The sequence below is a fragment of the Armigeres subalbatus genome, chromosome 2 (genome assembly GCF_024139115.2).
Source record: "Armigeres subalbatus isolate Guangzhou_Male chromosome 2, GZ_Asu_2, whole genome shotgun sequence".
NCBI classification, from domain to species: domain Eukaryota; kingdom Metazoa; phylum Arthropoda; class Insecta; order Diptera; family Culicidae; genus Armigeres; species Armigeres subalbatus.
In genome coordinates, this window is record NC_085140.1 from 255841122 (window position 1) to 255861204 (window position 20083).

General features: G+C 40.3%; 1 protein-coding gene across 1 annotated transcript; it reads left to right on the plus strand.

Annotated features, from left to right (window-relative positions):
- The first annotated feature begins 6662 nt into the window (after positions 1–6662).
- LOC134212101 (uncharacterized) lies at positions 6663–16011 on the plus strand. The gene is made up of 7 exons (XM_062689640.1): positions 6663–6825; positions 6884–7035; positions 7097–7265; positions 9448–9627; positions 9968–10123; positions 15304–15622; positions 15690–16011. Exons 1-7 carry the CDS (start codon positions 6751–6753, stop codon positions 15797–15799), a joined length of 1161 nt encoding a protein of 386 aa, XP_062545624.1. The 5' UTR covers positions 6663–6750; the 3' UTR covers positions 15800–16011.
- Positions 16012–20083: the final 4072 nt, after the last annotated feature.

Genomic DNA, 20083 nt, shown 5'->3' on the forward strand with positions numbered 1-20083 from the left:
AATTCTGCGGAAAAATCCCCGGAGAAATTCCTGAAAGAATTCCTGGAGAAGTACATGAAGGAATTCCCGGAAAAAATACCTGTAAGGATTTTCTGGAAATACTTGGACGAATTCCGGGAAAATTTCCTAAAGAAATTTCTAGAGGAATTTTTGAAGTATATTATGAAGTAATTGCGAAAACGATTCTAGAATGAAATCATAGAGGGTTTCGCTATTGAATTTATGGAGATATTCCCGGAAAATTTCCTGGAAGTTATCCCGGAGGAAATTAAGCAAGAGTTCCTGGATGGAAGTTCCTAGAAAAATTCCCGAAGGAATTTCCTATAGATTTACCAATGAAATTATGGAGCGAAATCGGAGGAATTTCTGAAGAAACTTCTGAAGTAATTTTGGGAAGAAATTCCGTATGTATTCTTTATGGAACTCTCGAATGCTTTCCTGAAGGATATGCCGGAGATTTTTCTGGAAGAATAGCCAAAGAAATGTCTAGAAGTAAAACTTGGAGAGAAAAAAAGAAATCTTCAAGGAATTTCCTCATGAATTTCCTCAAAAAAATGTAGTGATGGGTTTCTAGATAAGGAGGAATTACAATCACATGAGAGGGATTTTCGAACGATTTCCAGAGGAATTTGTGGATAACGTTCCGGAGGAATTTATAAGGGGAGCTCTAGGAGGATTTCAAGGAGAATTCTTGAGCCCAAAATGTTTCGAGCTGTTTTGAACCATTTCAGACTGCCTGGTCACTTTCACTTGCAATAAGCCCCGCCTGTTTATGCTACCATTATCAATTGGATAATGGATCCAGGGGCCCTCCTTAGCCGTGCGGTAAGACGCGCGGCTACAAAGCAAGACCATGCTGAGGGTGGCTGGGTTCGATTCCCGGTGCCGGTCTAGACAGTTTTCGGATTGGAAATTGTCTCGATTTCCCTGGGCATCAAAGTATCATCGTGTTAGCCTCATGATATACGAATGCAAAAATGGTAACCTGGCTTAGAAACCTCGCAGTTAATAACTGTGGAAGTGCTTAATGAACACTAAGCTGCGAGGCGGCTCTATCCCAGTGTGGGGATGTAATGCCAATAAGAAGAAGAAGAATGGATCCATAAACAAACTTCCGGATTTTTAAATCCAGCGCCATATTGAAACAATTGATCCAATTCCAGATAAATAAACTGAGGAAGCAAAGATAACTTTTAGTGTCAGCGAACAATTCACTTCACTCTTCCAGAGCTGTTCTGAGATATTCGTTATTGATCCATGCATTTGTTATAATCAAACAGCCACACATAGTTCACAAAGACATCCCCATATACAAACTACACAAACGACTTCGCACACTCAATTGAAAAATATACTTTTTTTTCTTTGTCAGTAAAAATATACTTTATAAAAGGTAGCCAAACGCGTTAATTTTTAAACTTCAGATCACTTAAATTTATTTTTCTAGTACATATGCAAAACATAAACATCAGCCGAATCTATTTCTTGCACGAGCGAGCAAAAACATGACAGCGAATTCAAAAGCAACCATCCGCGGCATGGCTTGCTGCGATCCATCAAACAGATGACTCGGCCTGGCACATTTATGAGAACCTTTTATCACGTCCCGCTTTTGTCACCCCAATTTTTTTTTGAAAATTCTAGTCGTTCTTTATAATGCATTTCAATATACATTTTTATAATATATTTTTGTAAATTATTCCGCTAACATTCCGATTTTCATGAAATAACTTACAGCGCCTGTGATTTATTATAAATCATTTCTGATTACCTGTCAAGAATTCTTAAGCCTTTTTGACAAGAAATAACGGGTACCGTTCACGGACCTTTACAAAGTATAAACTGATTCAAGTTTGTGAAAAGGATAAAAAAGTGAAAATAAAAAAATACGATTTTGTCATATTCCCTATTTTATCACCCCAAAATTTATCAAGGGGGTGATAAAATCGGGATATTACGGTAGAAGTGAGAAGAGAGAAGTAAGAAGTGAGAAGTGCATCCACAGCTTCTTATTTACCACATTGTTCAGCATGGGCGTAGCCAGAGGGGCAGGGGGGGGGGCGTCGTCCCCCCTAAATGGGGGAATGATTGAACGGGTACTGAAATGAATTCGCTTAAACATGTGCACTTTACAATCCAATCAATCCTATATGAAAGTTCAAAACAACTCGAAACATTTCGGGCTCAAGAATTCTCCTAGAAATCCATCTAGAAGCTCGCCTGGGAACTTCTCAATTCCTCCGGAAAGTTATCCACAAATTCTTCTGAAAATCGTTTGAAAATCCTTCTCCTGTAATTGCAATTTCTCCTTATCTAGAAACCCCCAACAATTTTTTTTAAGGAAATTCATGAGAAAATTTCTTGAAGATTTCTTTTCTTCCCTTCAAGTATTATTTCTAGACATTTTTTCGGCTATTCTTCCAGGAAAATCTCCGGCATTCGTATATCATGAGGCTAACACGATGGTACTTTTATGCCCAGGGAAGTCGAGACAATTTCTAATCTGAAAATTGCCTAGACCGACACCGGGAATCGAACCCAGCCACCCTCAGCATGGTCTTGCTTTGTAGCCGCGCGTCTAACCGCACGGCTAGGGAGGGCCCCATACTACCTTGTGAGAATTCCTCTGGAAGTGCTTGTGGAAGTTCCTCCGGGAGCTCCTCCAGGAGTTTTTCCAAAAGTTCCTCTAGTAATCCCTCCAGGAACTTCACAGGGGATTCTTTGAGGATATTTGGCAGGAATTTCAAGGGAAATGGGATTTCGTAAGTTCCTCTAGAAATTCAACTCCGGGTATTCCATCGGCTGTTCCTCAAATTTCTCCGGGAGTTCCACTAGTAGTTCCTCCGGAAATTCATTCAGACTTTCTTTCAGGAATTCATTTAGGCTTTCTTTGGGAATTTATCTACAAATTCCTTCAGAAGTTCCTCGAAAAATTTCTTTGGGAGCACCTCCGGGAGTTCATTTAAGAATTCTTCCAGGAGTTTCTCCTGGAATTCTCACGGAAGTTCATCCAGAAGTTCTTACGAGAGTTCCTCCAGGATTTCCTTCGGAAATTTTTCCTGTAGTTCTGCAATAAATTCATCTAGAACCTCCTCCGGCAGTTCTTCCGAAAGTTCCTCTGATAATTTCTCCGGGAATTCCTACAGAAATTCCTCTGGGAGTTCCTCCGGTAATTACTCCGGGAGTTCCTTCTCAAAGGAACACCCGGAGGAACTGCCGGTGAAACTCCCGGAGAAATGCTCATAAAAACTGCTGGTGGATCTCCCGGAGGAGATCACGTAGGAACTGCCGGAAGAGCTCCCGTAAGAACTCCCGGAGGAATTTCAGGAGAAAGAAAAAAAAAACAGAAAAACTATCGGAAGAACTTCGGGAGGAATTTCCAGCTAATTTTCTGAAGAAAACCTAAATGATTTCCTGAAAAAAGCCTGAATGATCTCCTGGAAGAGCTACTGGTGGAACACCCGGTGGAATTTCTGAAGACACTCCCGGGAGATTTTTTAAATGAACCCCCGGAGGAACTGCCGGAAAAAAATCTTGGAGAATTCATATTATAGACAAAATTCGTCGAGCTGAAACCTGAGGTATGTAGCAGGACCATCATCATCATCAGAGGACCTACCGGAGAATTCCTTGAGGAGCTTCTGGAGGAATTTCTGTATAATTCTCGGAGGAAATTCTGGAGAAATTCCCGGAACTGCCGATAGAACTACCGGAATAATTCTCGGAGGTAATCCTGGAGGAATTCTTGGAGGATCTGCCAGTTGAACTCCTTAAAGAATTCCCGGAGGAACTCCCGGAGGAATTTTCGAAGAAACTTCTGGAGGATGTCCAGTGGAATTCTTTCAGGATTTCTTTAGAATTAATCTAGCAATTCCTCCAAAAATTCCATTGTTGATTTTATTTTCGGTATAATTTCTGTATAAATTTTCGGTGGAATTCCTGGAGAAATTCTTTGAAATTTTCACAAGAAATTATTCGAAACTTTCACGGAAAAAATATGGACTTTACACAGGAAGTTCGAAGATATCCCGCGAGATTCTCAGGAATATTTATTGGCAATTCTGCGGAATTTCCACGGAATTTTCTTAGGAATTCCGAGGTACAGATTTTTTTATGAGAAACAGCACGAAATAATTATCTGAAGGATTCCCTTATAAAGGAATTCGTGGAGGATTTCTTGGATTAAATAATGGTGGAATTCCCGTCAATCCCAGAAATTGCTGGAGGCATTTCTGAAGAATCCAGGCGTGATTGCGTCACGTTTACTGGCATTACGTTTTAGTACAAAACGCTGACGCGCAACGCGCTCTTGTGATTCAGCCTTTACTGTTGGTTGTGGATTTGGTTTCAAAGTGTTTGGAGCTTAGAAGGAAAAAGTACCAAGCACTAATATTCATGTGTTTTTATAAAACTACTATACAACTACGATTCAGAAGACCTAAACAATTTTGCCCCCCCTAATCGAAATCCTGGCTACGCCCATGTTGTTCAGAATGCTCAGACGGTTGACCTCCAAGAACGTCAAATTTGAAACTATCCAGAGGCAATATCGCTCACAGAAAACAGGATAAGTATCAACATTTTTGAAATTGTTCCGAAAGCATGCTTTTATAAGCTGTTGGGCCTTCAAGAAGGTTTGCCATCGAAACGGTAGACCAGCAAAAGTGATTAAAAATGTCGGGCAGGTAGATTTTACCTTTCTTACTCGATATCTTCTTCTTCTTATTGGCATTACATCCCCACACTGGGACAGAGCCGCCTCGCAGCTTAGTGTTCATTAAGCACTTCCACAGTTATTAACTGCGAGGTTTCTAACCCAAGTTACCATCTTTGCATTCGTATATCATGAGGCTAACACGATGATACTTTTATGCCCAGGGAAGTCGAGGCAATTTCCAATCCGAAAATTCTCTAGACCAGTACCGGGAATCGAACCCAGCCACCCTCAGCATGCTCTTGCATTGTAGCCGCGCGTCTTACCGCACGGCTAAGGAGGGCTCCTGGCTTACTCGATATATTCAATACCAAATAAGTACGAGTCAGCATTGAGCTAGAGAACACTAAAGCGGTTACAGAATATCGAATCTGGAAAATTTAGGTTCCACGAACATCTGTTTCTTTCTTGTGGGAAAATACAAGATGCCCTACTACTTGTGGAAAAATGTTTCTAAAACAATTGCTTGAATTGTAGCCATGGTCCCCAGCTATCTTTGTAGGATTACCAATCCGCAGATGCCAAGTTCGAATCTCGATCTAAGATGCTTTCGATTGGGAAATGTGCTTAACTCTCTGGGCATAGTGTATCCTTTGTACTCGTTACACAAGACACATAGTCAGGGTTTGCAGAAATCGGTCTCAATAGATAACGAACAGCGATAAAAGAGAGATAAAAACTGTTGCGAATCATAACAAGCCATGATAACAAACTTGTATACAAGTGCGAAAAAACAGAATCAGATAGGCAGCCCCCACTGAAAAATGGTGATTCTCGCTTTGTTTTCGCTCCTTTCGTGTTGGTTACTGCACAGCTGTTTTGAACAAGTTGAAATGCATCATCAGAGCTAGTGCTCCCCGCATTTGGAGCTTTCTAAAAGAAATTTATCATGGAGTATAGCCTCCCGAATCAGTTCTCTATCATGACAGCTTGCGAAAAAAGTCTCTTGCGGTATTCTACATATCGTATATGTATACAGAGATGATAAGTGAGAGACTTGTTCTTCCTCTTTAAGATTCAATCCCTGCACAGAGTTATGCAATTGATCGGCATAGAAAAGATTTCAATTGATTTACGGTGAATATACTCATAGAATTATTGATAGGCAGTCAAGTTCTAGGTTGTCATGTAAAACCATTGGAGAAAAAGAAGATAGCCAGGGTTTCTTCTCCATTGGGCCCCACGGAAACCTATTTAAGAATGACCGGTCCGTTGTCAAACCATCGAATTGCCTAATTACACATAAGATCATGCTTCCGAAACAATTTCATGAATCTTGATACCAATATTGCAAAGGTTTATTCTAAATTCATTTGTGGTCACTTTAGGCCACACGGGCACCTTTTCCATGATGGCCAGTCCGTTATCAAACCATTCTAATAACTCAAAAGATAATGCTTCCGAAACAATTTCAGGAATTTTGATACCCATATTGCAAGGGTTTCTTCAGAATGAGTTTGGGTCCACTTTAGAAACCTGTCTCCGGAATAACCATTCCGGGATCAATGTTATGATCATTATCCGGATCATCCGGACAATGTTATGATCATTGTAAGTCCGTGGATACCCGGGTTCTCTGTCGGTAACGTAGGGGTGTTTTTTGAAGAGCATACAAATGTATACTAGTTGAGCTGTACATGTGTTTTAGTGTAATTATTCATTATTTTTATCTTTCAATTTGGCGAATGTCTTAGACTGCCAAGAATGGGTATTTCACCCTCGATCCACATTCTTTTATAATTTAAATTCATGATTCATGAAAATCTAGAATAAAGTTCACGGTGATCTAGTCAACACCTTGACGAATATATCGGATAATCATACAAACTTTATTTACCCATTAGAACGAACTGTCGAGCTTGCTGTACTCTGCAAATAGTGAAACAAGATAAGCTATGTAACCAGTGGCATCTTATTCCATAGCTACTAGGAAAGGTATATTAATGCAGCGGAGACGCTTGCTTGGTGCACCCACGTTCGCAACAGTTTCGAATCGTTTTTATAAAATATTTCATTATTTCGCAAAACTTCACATAATGTGGATTGGATTCGCTTTAATATTGGGTTTATTCCCATTGCTGAACGCTCAATCTATTGCCGCTCCATATCAGGTGAAAGTTGTTACTCATAGAATTATATTGAAATAAAGCTCATTGCATTCATTTTCAGGTATCAATCAGAACAAGTGATCCTACGATTATGGGTGCCTATACGACAAGTGAAGTTTCGAAACAAATTTGCAATGGAGTAATCATCAGAGACAAATATATTCTCACTACAGCTAGTTGTTTATTTGTTCACGACTTGCAAAACAAAAATAGGTAAGCTAACAACGTTCTCGGATGTATGTAATGCTCTATCCAATCAAAATATTTTTTACAGCCGACTAATTAATCCGGGAGAAATATTTGTCACTGCTGGCAATATCAGTTTGAATCAAGCCCACTTCGGAGATGAAGTAAAGGGTAGCTTCAGGCGAAACGTCGTTACTGTGATATCAAATGGGAAATATAATGCAACTACAGGCGAGTATGACATCGCCATACTAAAGGTAAGAAATAATCTTTTCACATTCTCAGCTTTGCCTCAATAGTGCAATGAGCATATTGGCTCATAATTGATTTCTGCAACCGTTGAGATGAAATGCAAAAAAAAAACAATTTCACAGACCTTTTCTTGAGAAGTTAAATATCTATCGATTGCAGGCCGTTTTCCAAAGCGATGAGTTGTCATCGAGGCTTTTTGTTATAGTTTCTCGTCACCGACGTCCAAAACGTCACCGATAGATTACGCTTTTTGCCTTAAGAATATTTTTGATGTGCGTTTCCCGCCTCAAATGCCCTTTGAGAAGCTCAGTACATAGAAAGCTTTGAAGAAATCAGATTTCTTAAAAAAAAAAAACAACTTAGTACATCCTGTAATCCCATCCAGGAGCGACTAGTTTTGTATATGAAAAGCTTTATTTCTGAGCTTCTAGAGCGCATTTATAAATCCATCGATTGAATCGATTATACTCATAGAATAACAGTATCAGTTAATTCATTATAAATTTGAACTGCCTATACAATTTTTCGTACAGGACAATTGATACCCAAATCGGATTGTGGTGACTATCTGACAATGGATCCGGACAGGCAATTTAAATACATGCAGTTAAACGTAGCAACGCACTGAATGCATCCGGAACGCGTTAGAGGTTTTCTGCCTACACACTTAATTTTTTTTACCGCGATCTCAGCAAAATGTTAAACTTTTACCGAGTTTCGCACAGCCGTGCCCCCAGCAAACATGTTTTTTGCCAAGATTTCAGTCAAAATTGCTAAAAATCAGCAAATAATTTGCCGAAAATCAACTAACAAACGTCATTTTTGCCGGGATATCAGTTTTTATTTTGCTGGGCAGACGGCTGTGCGAATTTTTGCCGAGGTGCAGAATTAAAAACTGAGTGTGTATGATCGCATATCACTCCCATCTTTGCTGGGTTTCCTATTCATATGGGACAAATATGCGATTGTGGGCAGTTTGGTTCTTAACTGTTTTAAACGCAAAGTCAACCGTAACCCTATCCGCATCATTTCAACAATCTCTAACTAGCCCTGTGCGCCGGTCATATAATCGGCGGCGGAGGCGTGATGGTCACTTTTTCCCGGCGGCGTCACGGCGGCGCGCCGTTGGCTTTTGTCGTCGGCGGCGGCGACGGCGTAAACCGGCGTGGGTGAAAATTAAATGGCTGAAAAAATCAATTTTAACGCGGATTTTTTTATTCACACGGTATGAATCATCCGTATAAAAATCGTCTTCAGTTAAAATTATAATATTATACGCTTACCGATCATCAAACACCACATTCAATAGTCAACTGCTAGCGACACTAATTAGTATCTTTTCAATAAATTCTGTTTCACTTTTTGTGATCCTTGAACAGTGTTGAGAATTAGATTTGGAACCCAACTTGCCATGTGGAAAACAGTTTCGACGTTTGTTCTGCTAAATGAAATTAAATCGCAGAACAAACGTTAAAACTTAAATTGTAAATACAAAATAAATGTTTGTGCTAACTGATTAATTTTGGGCAACACAAAGTTCGACGGGTCAGCTAGTAGAAAAATGAAAACTGTTCTTTATTTTCGTTATTTTAATAATGACTTAAACGCTATCAAAATCGTTCTCTTAGTTTATCAACACATATTCATAAAACAAACACATATGTGGAGCCCTCATAAACGCTAGGTGAAACAAAAAGGAACAAAAAGCGACCATGTCAGGACTCTAAAGTTTGTCTTTTTTCTCTGATGTTGATCCAAGGGAAAAAATAAAATTATAATTGCTTGGGTTTTCCCGCAATTGCACCTACATTAATCAAATCATGAGACCCCTACACTCGTACAGGAAATTAAATTCTCAACACCTGTCATTCCTCAAATCCGGAGGATGCACAAACGTATAATTAAAAACATTAGCACATCATTCATTATATTCCGGGTCAAACCGCCGACCCGACCGATGCTAGTGCCACCTCACTTCAGCAACAGTCTGGTCGGGGCCAGCTGGAAAAAACGTGAACCGAGTAAAACAGAAATTAATTTTAATAAATTTAATAAACTTTTATTTCCATTTCACTCCACGACAACGCCGACGCTGTTGCCAACCACGACCCTCCACGGTACGCGGTGGACATCGGCCGATGACTCTCCGGTTCCTGCTGCTAAATGGTACCACTTGCACGTGATAAGCTTGACCGCTCGTTGCTGCCCCTGACCAGCAACAATACAAGCCCAGTTCGCTGGATAGAGCTGGAACAACATCGGCGATCGGTGGCACCATCGCAGCAACAGACAACTGCAACATTGGCGCCAACTAACAACAAAGTTAATGAAAACTGTTTCGTAAACATTTATAACAACTCTGTCGGGGTGAGTATTTCTGTATATCGCTGTATTTGTTGTCGGGGCTCCTACAGTGTCTCGTCCTGGGGGATTGCCAACCAGGCAGCTCCGATTGCGAGCTGTGGAGGAAGTTACGTGAGAATTATTTTATTTCACAGTGGAATTTATTAGTTGCTGGAGGAGTTTGGAAAGTTCTGCAAATGAGAGCTCTACAAGAAAAGAAAAACTAGACATGAAGCAATTAATATCCCCCTCGGTCTCGATTTAAAATTTTCACTGGTCATAAAATTTTTCGATGATACTAACTTATACTGCGAGCAGCGCATTGTTGATACAAAGAGGAAATGTTATGTTTATTCGTTTACAGGCTGCTAATTATCCCTACACCATTGTTAGAAATGTGAGCTTTTTCGAAAAATGGGTATGCGACACACAAAGAGGCTCCCTTGGTGTCGGTCAAACGGTCGTGGAAAGGAATGGATCCTGCCTGGGATACCCGTTGAGTAATCCACAAACTTGTTGGGTAAGTTTATCTCAAAAAGGGCACATCATTTTGACTTAAATGCCTCACAAGTATCCTGATGTATTCTGAATCTGAACATTGCCATTTTGAACACACACAAAATTTACAATGGTTTTTAGTATTGAGAATCAAGATTTCAAACTAATTCAAGGTGCTATGGAAAGAATAATATGAAAAAAGGAAAATTATTTAAGCTCTTTTAGTGGAATGTCGAAATACGTATCTGAAAAAATAACAAAACGTAGTGGAATTAAATGGAAAGTACTTAGCTCGTCTAAGACAGATGAAAAAAGGCTATCTACAGCATAAAAACGCGCTTTCGGAATGTGATTCAAAACGGTAGCTTATGCTTTACAGCTTTCCGAACTTCGTTTATGTATTAAGATTGTATTATTTCGGTTATGGCAGTCTTAATAGGTAGCAAATACTTTGTTGCTCCTACATCCGACGTTTCGGTTTATTTATTTAACCTTCTTCAAAGGGTTAAGAGTTTGTATTTGTGTTGGTGTGTAGGGCGCTACACACACCAATATAAATGCAAACTCCTAACCCTTTGAAGAAGTTTGAATAAATTAACCGAAACGTCGGATGTAGGAACAACAAAGTATTTGCCGCTTATTAAGACTGCCATCGCCGAAAGAAATCAATCTTAATAGAAAAACTTTCAGACCGCATCGTGCTTTCGTGCTGTGCGGTTCTTTCTCTCTTTGCGGAAGGAAGTTTTTAATACTACCCGAAGCTATTTTAATTTCAACGGTGCTTCTTAGCGCTATTTGTACCCACTGATCCCGCTACGATCTTTGCAAGGACCCGTGCCTTCGTTTTACGTTGGACCCGTTTGCGGAAGTCTCTGAATTCTCCACTTCCTTCAAAGAAACAAGGTTTCAAGACCGTCCTGCCAAAGCGCGGAAAAAATAGAAGGAAGCTGGAGGCTTCAGATATTCCTTCTAAATCTAATGTTGACAATGTTTCTTCTCCTATCGAACTGAGCAATCAGTTCGATTTGATTAATAATGAAATTGAGCAAATCGAATCTACCTTTAGCCCAGGTGAATCGATTCATGCGAAGAAACAACGGATTCCGCCAATTGTGGTATCTGTTGCCGAGTTTTCTGGCTTTCGGAATGAAATCTTGAGTAACCTTCAGGGGATCAAGGTTTCAGGAAGGGTTGATTGCTAGGAAGGGTGACTGCCGCGTTTTGCCGGGATCCTTTGACGATCGCAAACGTCTTCTTCAGTATTTAACTGAGAAGCGCCATAAAAGAAAAGCGAAAAAGAAATCCCACTCTGGTACTTCCCAGAGGGGCATTTCTCAAGAATTTTATTTAGTTCATTTTAACAAAAGTGAACTAAATAATATGAAAAGTTTGGAAAAGGCCTGTATTATGTCCCATGTCCTTGTTACATGGGAACATTTCCGCAGGCCTGGGGGAAATTTCCAAAACCCCACCCAGTGCCGTAAGTGCCAAAAGTGGGCTCATGGAACCAAACATTGTCACATGGATGCTAAATGCATGATTTGTGGTGGAACCTCTCACGCCAAGGACGCATGTCCTGTGAGAGAAGATTCCAATAAATTTAAATGTGCAAATTGTGGGGGCAATCATAAATCCAATTTCTGGGAATGCCCTTCACGCAAAAAAGTTTTGAATTCCTGTGCAAAATTGATGACGGGAAATTCCAATCGGATCCCAGATTCGACGGGTAGAAATTTTTCAAACGCTCAAATTTCGAAACCGATTACCGGTCGAGCAATTCATACCCACCACAATTCACAAACAAATTTTGCCGCTCGTCAACGGGTAGCAAGCACTTCAGTAAATTCCAATTTTTCCAATGTACCTACGTATGCAAACATCGCTGCTGGTAGACAAAATTTCTCTTCTCAAAATGAGGTTTATACCCATGTCCCAACGGAAAATAATGGTCATGTTGCCGATTCAGGTAGCATGACTGCTTCCGATTTTGATTTTTTAACTGAACAATTGCATCACATGATTGATGCAATGTTCAAAGCAAATACCATTCCTGAAGCTGTTCAAGTTGGTATAAAGTACACACAAAAAATTGTTATCGGACTCCGTTTTAATGGATCTAAATAATTGTGTGAAAGTTCTAAATTGGAATGCCCGCTCTCTAAAGGGTAAGGAAGATGAATTATTCAACTTCCTAACAGTTCATAATGTGCATATTGCCATTATAACAGAAACTTATTTAAAGCCCGGACTCTCCATTAAAAGAGATCCAAATTATTTTATCTACAGAAATGATCGTCTTGACAGCGCCTGTGGTAGGGTCGCCATTGTCATTAATAGACGTATCAAACATAAATTATTTTCTTCGTTTGAAACCAAAGTCTTTGAATCTTTGGGAGTTTATGTTGAAACAAATTTTGGTCAATTTTCCTTCATTGCAGCCTATTTGCCTTTTCAATGCAACAGGCAGCAAAAGAATTTGTTGAAAGCTGATCTTCAAATTCTGACTCGCAACAAATCAAAATTCTTCGTAATTGGTGACTTCAATGCCAAACACCGTTCATGGAATAATGCTCAAAGCAATTCCAACGGCAACATTTTATTTGAAGATTGTTCTGCGGGATATTGTACTATTCAATATTCCAATGGCCCAACTTGTTTTTCATCCACTCGAAATCCTTCGACAATTGATTTGGTTTTAACAGATTCAAGTCAGCTGTGTGGCCAATTGGTAACTCATGCTGACTTTGACTCTGATCACCTTCCTGTGACATTTGAAATCTTACAAGAAGCCGTTTATAATCCAATCAGCTCTACTTTCAATTATCATAGGGCTGATTGGGATTTATATAAAACGTATATCGATAGGAATTTTGATGTTGATATTCCTCTCGATACCAAAAGTGATATTGATAATGCTCTCGTATCTTTGACAAATTTAATTTTCGAAGCCAGAGGCATTGCAATTCCTAAATGTGAAATTAAATTCAACTCCATTATTATTGACGACGATCTTCAGCTACTGATCCGTCTTAAAAATGTGAGGCGAAGGCAATACCAAAGAACTCGCGATCCCGCGTTGAAAGTTATTTGGCGAGATTTGCAAAATGAAATTAAAAAACGTTTCGCTATTCTGAGAAATACCAACTTTGAGAATAATGTCTCGAAGTTGGATCCCAGTTCGAAACCCTTTTGGAAATTAACGAAAATTCTTTAAAAACCTCAAAAGCCAATTCCAGCGCTTAAAGAGGGAAATAAAATTTTATTAACAAATGGCGAAAAGTCTCAAAAACTTGCTCAGCAGTTCGAGAGTGCCCATAATTTTAGTCTAGGTCTCACTAGTCCAATTGAGGATCAGGTTACACGAAGCTTCGAAGACATTCTCGATCAAGATAATGTTTTTGACCCTTCGTTGGGAACTAATTTCGATGAAGTGAGATCTATTACTAGAAAATGTAAAAATATAAAAGCCCCGTGTGATGATGGTATTTTCTACATACTTATCAAAAAACTTCCTGAGAGCTCTTTATCCTTTTTGGTTAATTTATTTAACAAATGTTTTCAATTGGCATACTTCCCAGATAAATGGAAAAACGCCAAAGTTGTTCCAATTTTGAAGCCGGACAAAAATCCAGCTGAGGCTTCTAGTTATCGCCCAATCAGTTTGCTTTCTTCAATAAGCAAACTGTTTGAAAAGATTATTTTAAATAGAATGATGGTTCATATTAATGACAATTCTATTTTTGCTGATGAGCAATTTGGTTTTCGCCATGGGCATTCAACCACTCATCAGTTATTAAGAGTTACGAACTTAATTCGGCTCAACAAATCTGAAGGATATTCGACTGGAGTTGCTCTTCTTGATATAGAGAAAGCATTTGACAGTGTTTGGCATGAAGGTTTGATTGTAAAATTGATGAATTTTAATTTTCCTCTGTACATCATTAAACTGATCCAAAATTATTTATCAGATCGCTCACTGCAGGTAAACTATCAGAATTCTAAATCTGATAGACTACCTGTAAGGGCTGGTGTCCCCCAAGACAGCATACTGGGGCCCATATTGTATAACATTTTTACTTCTGACTTACCTGATTTACCACCAGGGTGTCAAAAATCTTTGTTTGCAGATGACACAGGTCTCTCAGTCAGAGGGCGAAGCCTTCGTGTCATTTGTAGTAGATTGCAAAAAAGTTTGGATATTTTCTCCACTTACTTGCAAAAATGGAAAATTTCCCCGAATGCTTCCAAAACTCAGCTTATAATTTTCCCACATAAGCCGAGAGCTTCTAATTTGAAACCTTCTAGCAGACATATTGTCACTATGAATGGGGTTCCAATGAATTGGTCTAGCGAAGCTAAATATTTAGGACTTCTGCTAGATCAAAAAATAACTTTTAAAAATCACATTGGAGGCCAAATGTAACAAATATATTAAGTGTCTAAACAGAAAATCAGTGTTAAGAAAACACGGAACACCTAGTCTAATAGATGAATGCATGTATTAGATAATTAGCAAATAAAATTAGCAAAAAAAAAAAAAAAAGAAAAACTTCAGTCATCAGCCCCCAGACAAATTTGTTTATGTATATGTACATTGTCCTACAAAGTTTTGATTTCTTCACATATTCGTCTACACATTGTGTAATTAATGCATTCAGTTTAATATAAACGAAACTTTTTCTAGAATTTTTTTGACATATTTTAACCACAATCTCAAGTGCCCATCAATAGAACTAAAATAGCTTTTACTTTACTAATTTCAAAACAAATGTTTTACCGAAAATTTGTACGTTTGCCCAACGAAACTTGTCCAGTTAGATGAACACTACAATTGCAAATTGCAACTAGTTAACCATTTGTTTTAATGACAATATTTCACAGGGATTTCAAACGGTAATTATTTGGAACGCATGGCTGAACAGGAAATAGATCAATAATGACTGTCGTCTATCTGAAATAAAGCCATCACTTTTCAGCCAGATTATCAACACGATAGAACAAACAACACTGTTGAGTTGAATTCCCCTGCACGACTATTCACATGTAAATTAGATCCCACGAACAAAGTAACGTAATTTGCACCATGGTCATTTATATTTTTGCCACAAATCCCTTCATCCCGGTCATAATTTTAAATTCAATAAAATCAAATGAAATCAGCACACGGTAAATTGCTAACCAGATTTCCGCATGTTTTCACAGCTCGATGCTAATTCCCTGCGGCGCAGTGAAGAACGAGGCACCGCACTGGTATGCAACTTCAAATTGGTGGCCATATTGGCGGAGATAAATCCTCCCGCCAATCCTCATAACTGCGCCTCGATAAAACGCACCACAGCGTACTACACCATGGTTGCGCCGCACTACGAGTGGATTGTGAGTGAAATTGGATATCTTTACAACTTGGCCCCGTCCGGATCCAATGGGACCAAGGCCGGTAGCTCGAATCAAACCGGACCACTGCCGCCGGTATCGTCCTGGGGCGAACAACAAGTCGTGACCACTGTACCGGGCGCATCAGGTTAAGCGAATTTCAATAGTTTGGGGAGGTATGAGCCGTCTAATTCTCTTTTTTTTTTCAACCGTAGGAAAAAGCAAATCCTCAGCCAGCCCATCAATCAGCACAGGAGTAGCATACAAATTTATTCTCCTTAGTTTATTCATTCCATTTGCGCTTATGTATCGGTTCCACGAATGATGATGGTGAATTCGGGGAACCGCCGAAATGGACCAGAGATCCGAAATACCAAATTTTCAACCCCTTTTTAGAATTAGTTAAATTTGTTTGACTCAGCAAAGGTGCATTAAAATATATATAAGTTATTTGATAAGTTATTAGAATTTTCACTAATTGTGTACAAAAATTTCAGCAAAATGACGTCGTTTGGAAATATATCTTTAGAAAATATACAGTGCATGTTTCTTTCGTCGGTATACAAACGAATTCTAAATACTGAAGCATTTCCTAGCAACAGGCATGATCTTTTCAAATGTTTTGAATTTCCACGGTCGATTAATGAACTAAAATTCACCACAACCCACACGCTCGCCGCAAACTTTCATAAATATCGAGTTTGTTCGGTTTCCAGTAGCACCCCACTACCCACCACCGGAAATATTAAAGCATCCAGCATCGGTCCCTCGGCCGCAAGGAAAAAAAAAGATCCGCTTGGGTCACGTCCTCGGCCGTCCCAATTCCCAGCTGCAGCCGCCCATCTCTGATCGAATAGCCAACCAGCCAACCCACTAGACTCAATTAATGCAATTTTAATTCACCAAAACAGGTCGCCCGGTGGTGGTAACGAAAAAGTGAACCGAATATCGATAGCACGTATATGTGGGTGTCGATCAGAAGCATACACAACATGGCAAGTGTTTGAAGCATGGGTGAACGAGTGTGTACCGCCGCGTCGGGATGGCTGCTGTTTGAATAATTAACACATGTGTGGAGTCGTGCTCGCGCGACGCTTTTTCCACTATTTTCCGAACATGAAACTTTCATCATAACCCTAAATTGGTTATCCTGTGCATACAGCATATCGATGAACGAGTGAAGTGGAAAGTAGTTTATTAGATTACCGGATAACTTTATTGGATGAAGTTTGATGTTTATGAGTACGATGTATTCAACCATCGTTGAATTTAATCAGTTCAGTAGTTATTAAAATTTATTGGAATAAAAGATATCTAAATAGTCGCTATGATTCAAAAAATCAGAATACCTTTTTCATTTTTTGGTTTTCTTGTGCACTCAGTGTTTGAAAGGCTATAAGTTCGCTTCAAAAACATACTTTTTATAGCTTTTTATAGGAGGCATTACATAACGTTCTTAGGCAAATGCTGGGTAAAGCGTACCATTGGTACTTCGCGTACCTGAAGGAATAAAATAGACCCCATCTCGCGGTCCTTAGCCTCTTACCCAGCAACTCCTATCCCTACCTCTCCGTGGTGCTGGCCGGGATACGAGCAACCTTAGGGAAGATCAGGTAACCAACTCCGGTGGGAACTATGGTCGTATGCTGCCAGGGAAGGGAGGGTTTGCTCCTCTCCGGAAGTGCAAATCTTACTGAGCGTCTGTTCTCCATGTCAGGATCGGCTCACAACAGCGTCTGTTCTCCATGTTAGGGGCGGTTGATCATCGTCCGAGTGCCAGCGAGGGACTCTAAGTGAAACTGTGCACCACCGGCAATATTTTTTTTTATTCTTTATTTAGGTGTTCTTTTAATTCTAGATTAAGTTCAATACCGCCCACCGGAAATAAAGAGGAATGGTCCTCCGGAAATTTAGGGGGTTTGGTGTCAGGCCCTGCAAGCCAGCCAAAAAAAACTCACGCAACGAACAATCAACAAGAGAGAACGGACCGGAACCATCGGCGAAGACCACTGCGACGAAAAGGGACTAGCGATTGGAAACTCGGTTCGTGGAACTGCAAATCTCTCAACTTCATCGGGAGCACACGCATACCCGCCGATGTGCTCAAGGACCGCGGATTCGACATCGTAACGCTGCAGGAGCTTTGATAGAAGGGATCAATGGTGCGAACGTTTAGAGGTAATTATACCATCTACCAGAGCTGCGGCAACAAACACGGCCTACGACTAATTGATTTCGCCGTCTCCAAGAATATGGCCATTCGCTCCACCTACTTCCAACACAGCCTCCCGTATCGGTACACCTAGAGATCACCACTGCAGACAGAATCACAAATCGACCACGTTTTGATTGATGGACGGCACTTCTCCGACATTATCGACGTAAGGACATATCGTGGTGCTAACATCGACTCTGACTACTATCTGGTGATGGTGAAACTGCGTCCAAAACTATCCGTCATCAACAATGTTTGGTATCGAAGACCGCCGCGTTACGACCTAGAGCGACTGAAGCAACCTGGTGTCGCCACTGCATACGCGCAGCATCTCGAGGCAGCGTTGCCGGAAGAGGGTGAGCTCGATAGGGTCCCTCTTGAGGACTGCTGGAATACAGTTAAAGCAGCCATTAACGACGCAGCGGAGAACAACGTCAGGTATATGGGACGAAGTGGACGGAACGATTGCCGCTCAACAACGGACCAGATCTTTACTGTACGGCAAATCCTTCGAAAATGCCGTGAATACCAGGTCCCAACGCACCATCTGTTTGTTGATTTCAAGGCGGCATACGACAGTATAGACCGCGTAGAGCTATGGAAAATGGACGATTATGGACGAGAACAGCTTCCCTTGAAAGCTTACCAGACTGATCAAAGCAACGGTGGATGGTGTGCTGTGTGAAGATTTCGGGCGAACACTCCAGTTCGTTCGAATCGCGCCGGGGACTAAGACAAGGTGATGGACTTTCGTGCCTGTTGTTCAACATTGCGCTAGAAGGTGTCATGCGGAGAGCCGGGTGTAACAGCCGGGGTACGATTTTCAACAGATCCAGATTATTTGTTTCGCGGATGACATGGACATTGTCGGCCGAACATTTGCAAAGGTGGCAGAACTGTACACCCGCCTGAAACGTGAAGCAACAAAAGTTGAACTGGTGGTGAATGCATCAAAGACAAACTACATGCTTGTGGGCGGAACCGAGCGCGACAGGACCCGCCTGGGAAGCGATAGACGGGGATACCTTCGAGGTGGTCGAGGAATTAGTCTACCTCGGATCCTTGCTAACGGCTGATAACAATGTTAATCGTGAAATACGAAGGCGCATCATCTGTGAAAATCGGGCCTACTACGGGCCCCAGAAGAAACTGCGGAAGAGAAAGAAAAGAGATTCGCCACCGCACCAAATGTGTCATGTACAAGACGCTAATAAGACCGGTTGTCCTCTACGGACATGAAACATGGACAATGCTTGAGCAGGACTTGCAAGCACTCGGAGAGACGGGTGCTTAGGACCATCTTTGGCGGTGTGCAAGAAGACGGTGTGTGGCGGCGAAGAATAAACCACGAACTCGCACAACTCTACTCATGTTGCAAGAATGCCGGACAGCAACCCTGCAAAGATGGTGTTCGCTTCCGATCCGGCAGGTACGAGACGGCGTGGAGCGCAGCGAGCGAGATGGGCAGACCAGGTGCAAAACGACTTGGCGAGCGTGGGGCATATTCGAGGATGGAGAGATGCGGCCTCGAACCGTGTCTTGTGGCGTCAAAAAAAAAACCCAACGTTCTATTTAGTTCAACGAATTGAGGTGATGTCTGTATGTGTGTATGTATGTATGTGTGTGTACAAAAAAATGTGAGACACGCTTTTTGTACTTAGCCTTATCCGATTTGCAACAGGTTGCATTCGACGCGGAATCCTGCCTAATTTTTCGCTTTTGAAAATTGGACCAATCGGTCATTGTGTTCCGGAGTTGTTAAAAAATTGTTTTTTTTTCATTTTTCCTTGGATAAAAAAATTAATTTATGCGGGTAAATACAAACTATAGCTATACAAACTATAACTTCATCAGAATTGGTTTATAATCCAGATTAAACCATAATCAATACGGTTTGCCTAACCATAATCGTACTATTACGTGATAAAATTTGGAGCATAGTAACTATGGTTTTTCGGAAGTCGACCTTACTAGGAAGGGGTTGTTAATCGTATTAAAAAGTGATTTTTCCAATGCGTTTTCGATAAATGAATGTTACCTGGAATATAAAAGTTACCGTTCGCTTTCTACCACAGTACTTTATCATCTAAGGTTGGTATAATGTTTGACTCAGAGTATAAACCATTCATAGTATGTTCATTGTTTATAGTACATTCAGATATGATATTTATTTGTAGGAAATTTATGTTAATAATTATTACACAAACTTTTTTATGTATATAAATATACAGAGTATTAAAAATTAACCAAATAAATTATGGTAAAAGGACCAAATGAATTTCCTTGTCGCAGGACATACTTGCAGCAAAAGCGAAGAAATTGGCAACATATTAATTTTGCGTAGTACCTAATATCCATTATGGGAGACTATATATCTCTAGTCGACCCTCTATT

Excerpts from the sequence above, each read along its gene's own strand:
- LOC134212101 (XM_062689640.1), top strand. The coding sequence starts at position 6,751 with ATGTGGATTGGATTCGCTTTAATATTGGGTTTATTCCCATTGCTGAAC. Across the intron at positions 6,826-6,883 it reads CTATTGCCGCTCCATATCAG|GTATCAATCAGAACAAGTGA; the intron begins GTGAAAGTTGTT and ends ATTCATTTTCAG. Across the intron at positions 7,036-7,096 it reads GACTTGCAAAACAAAAATAG|CCGACTAATTAATCCGGGAG; the intron begins GTAAGCTAACAA and ends TATTTTTTACAG.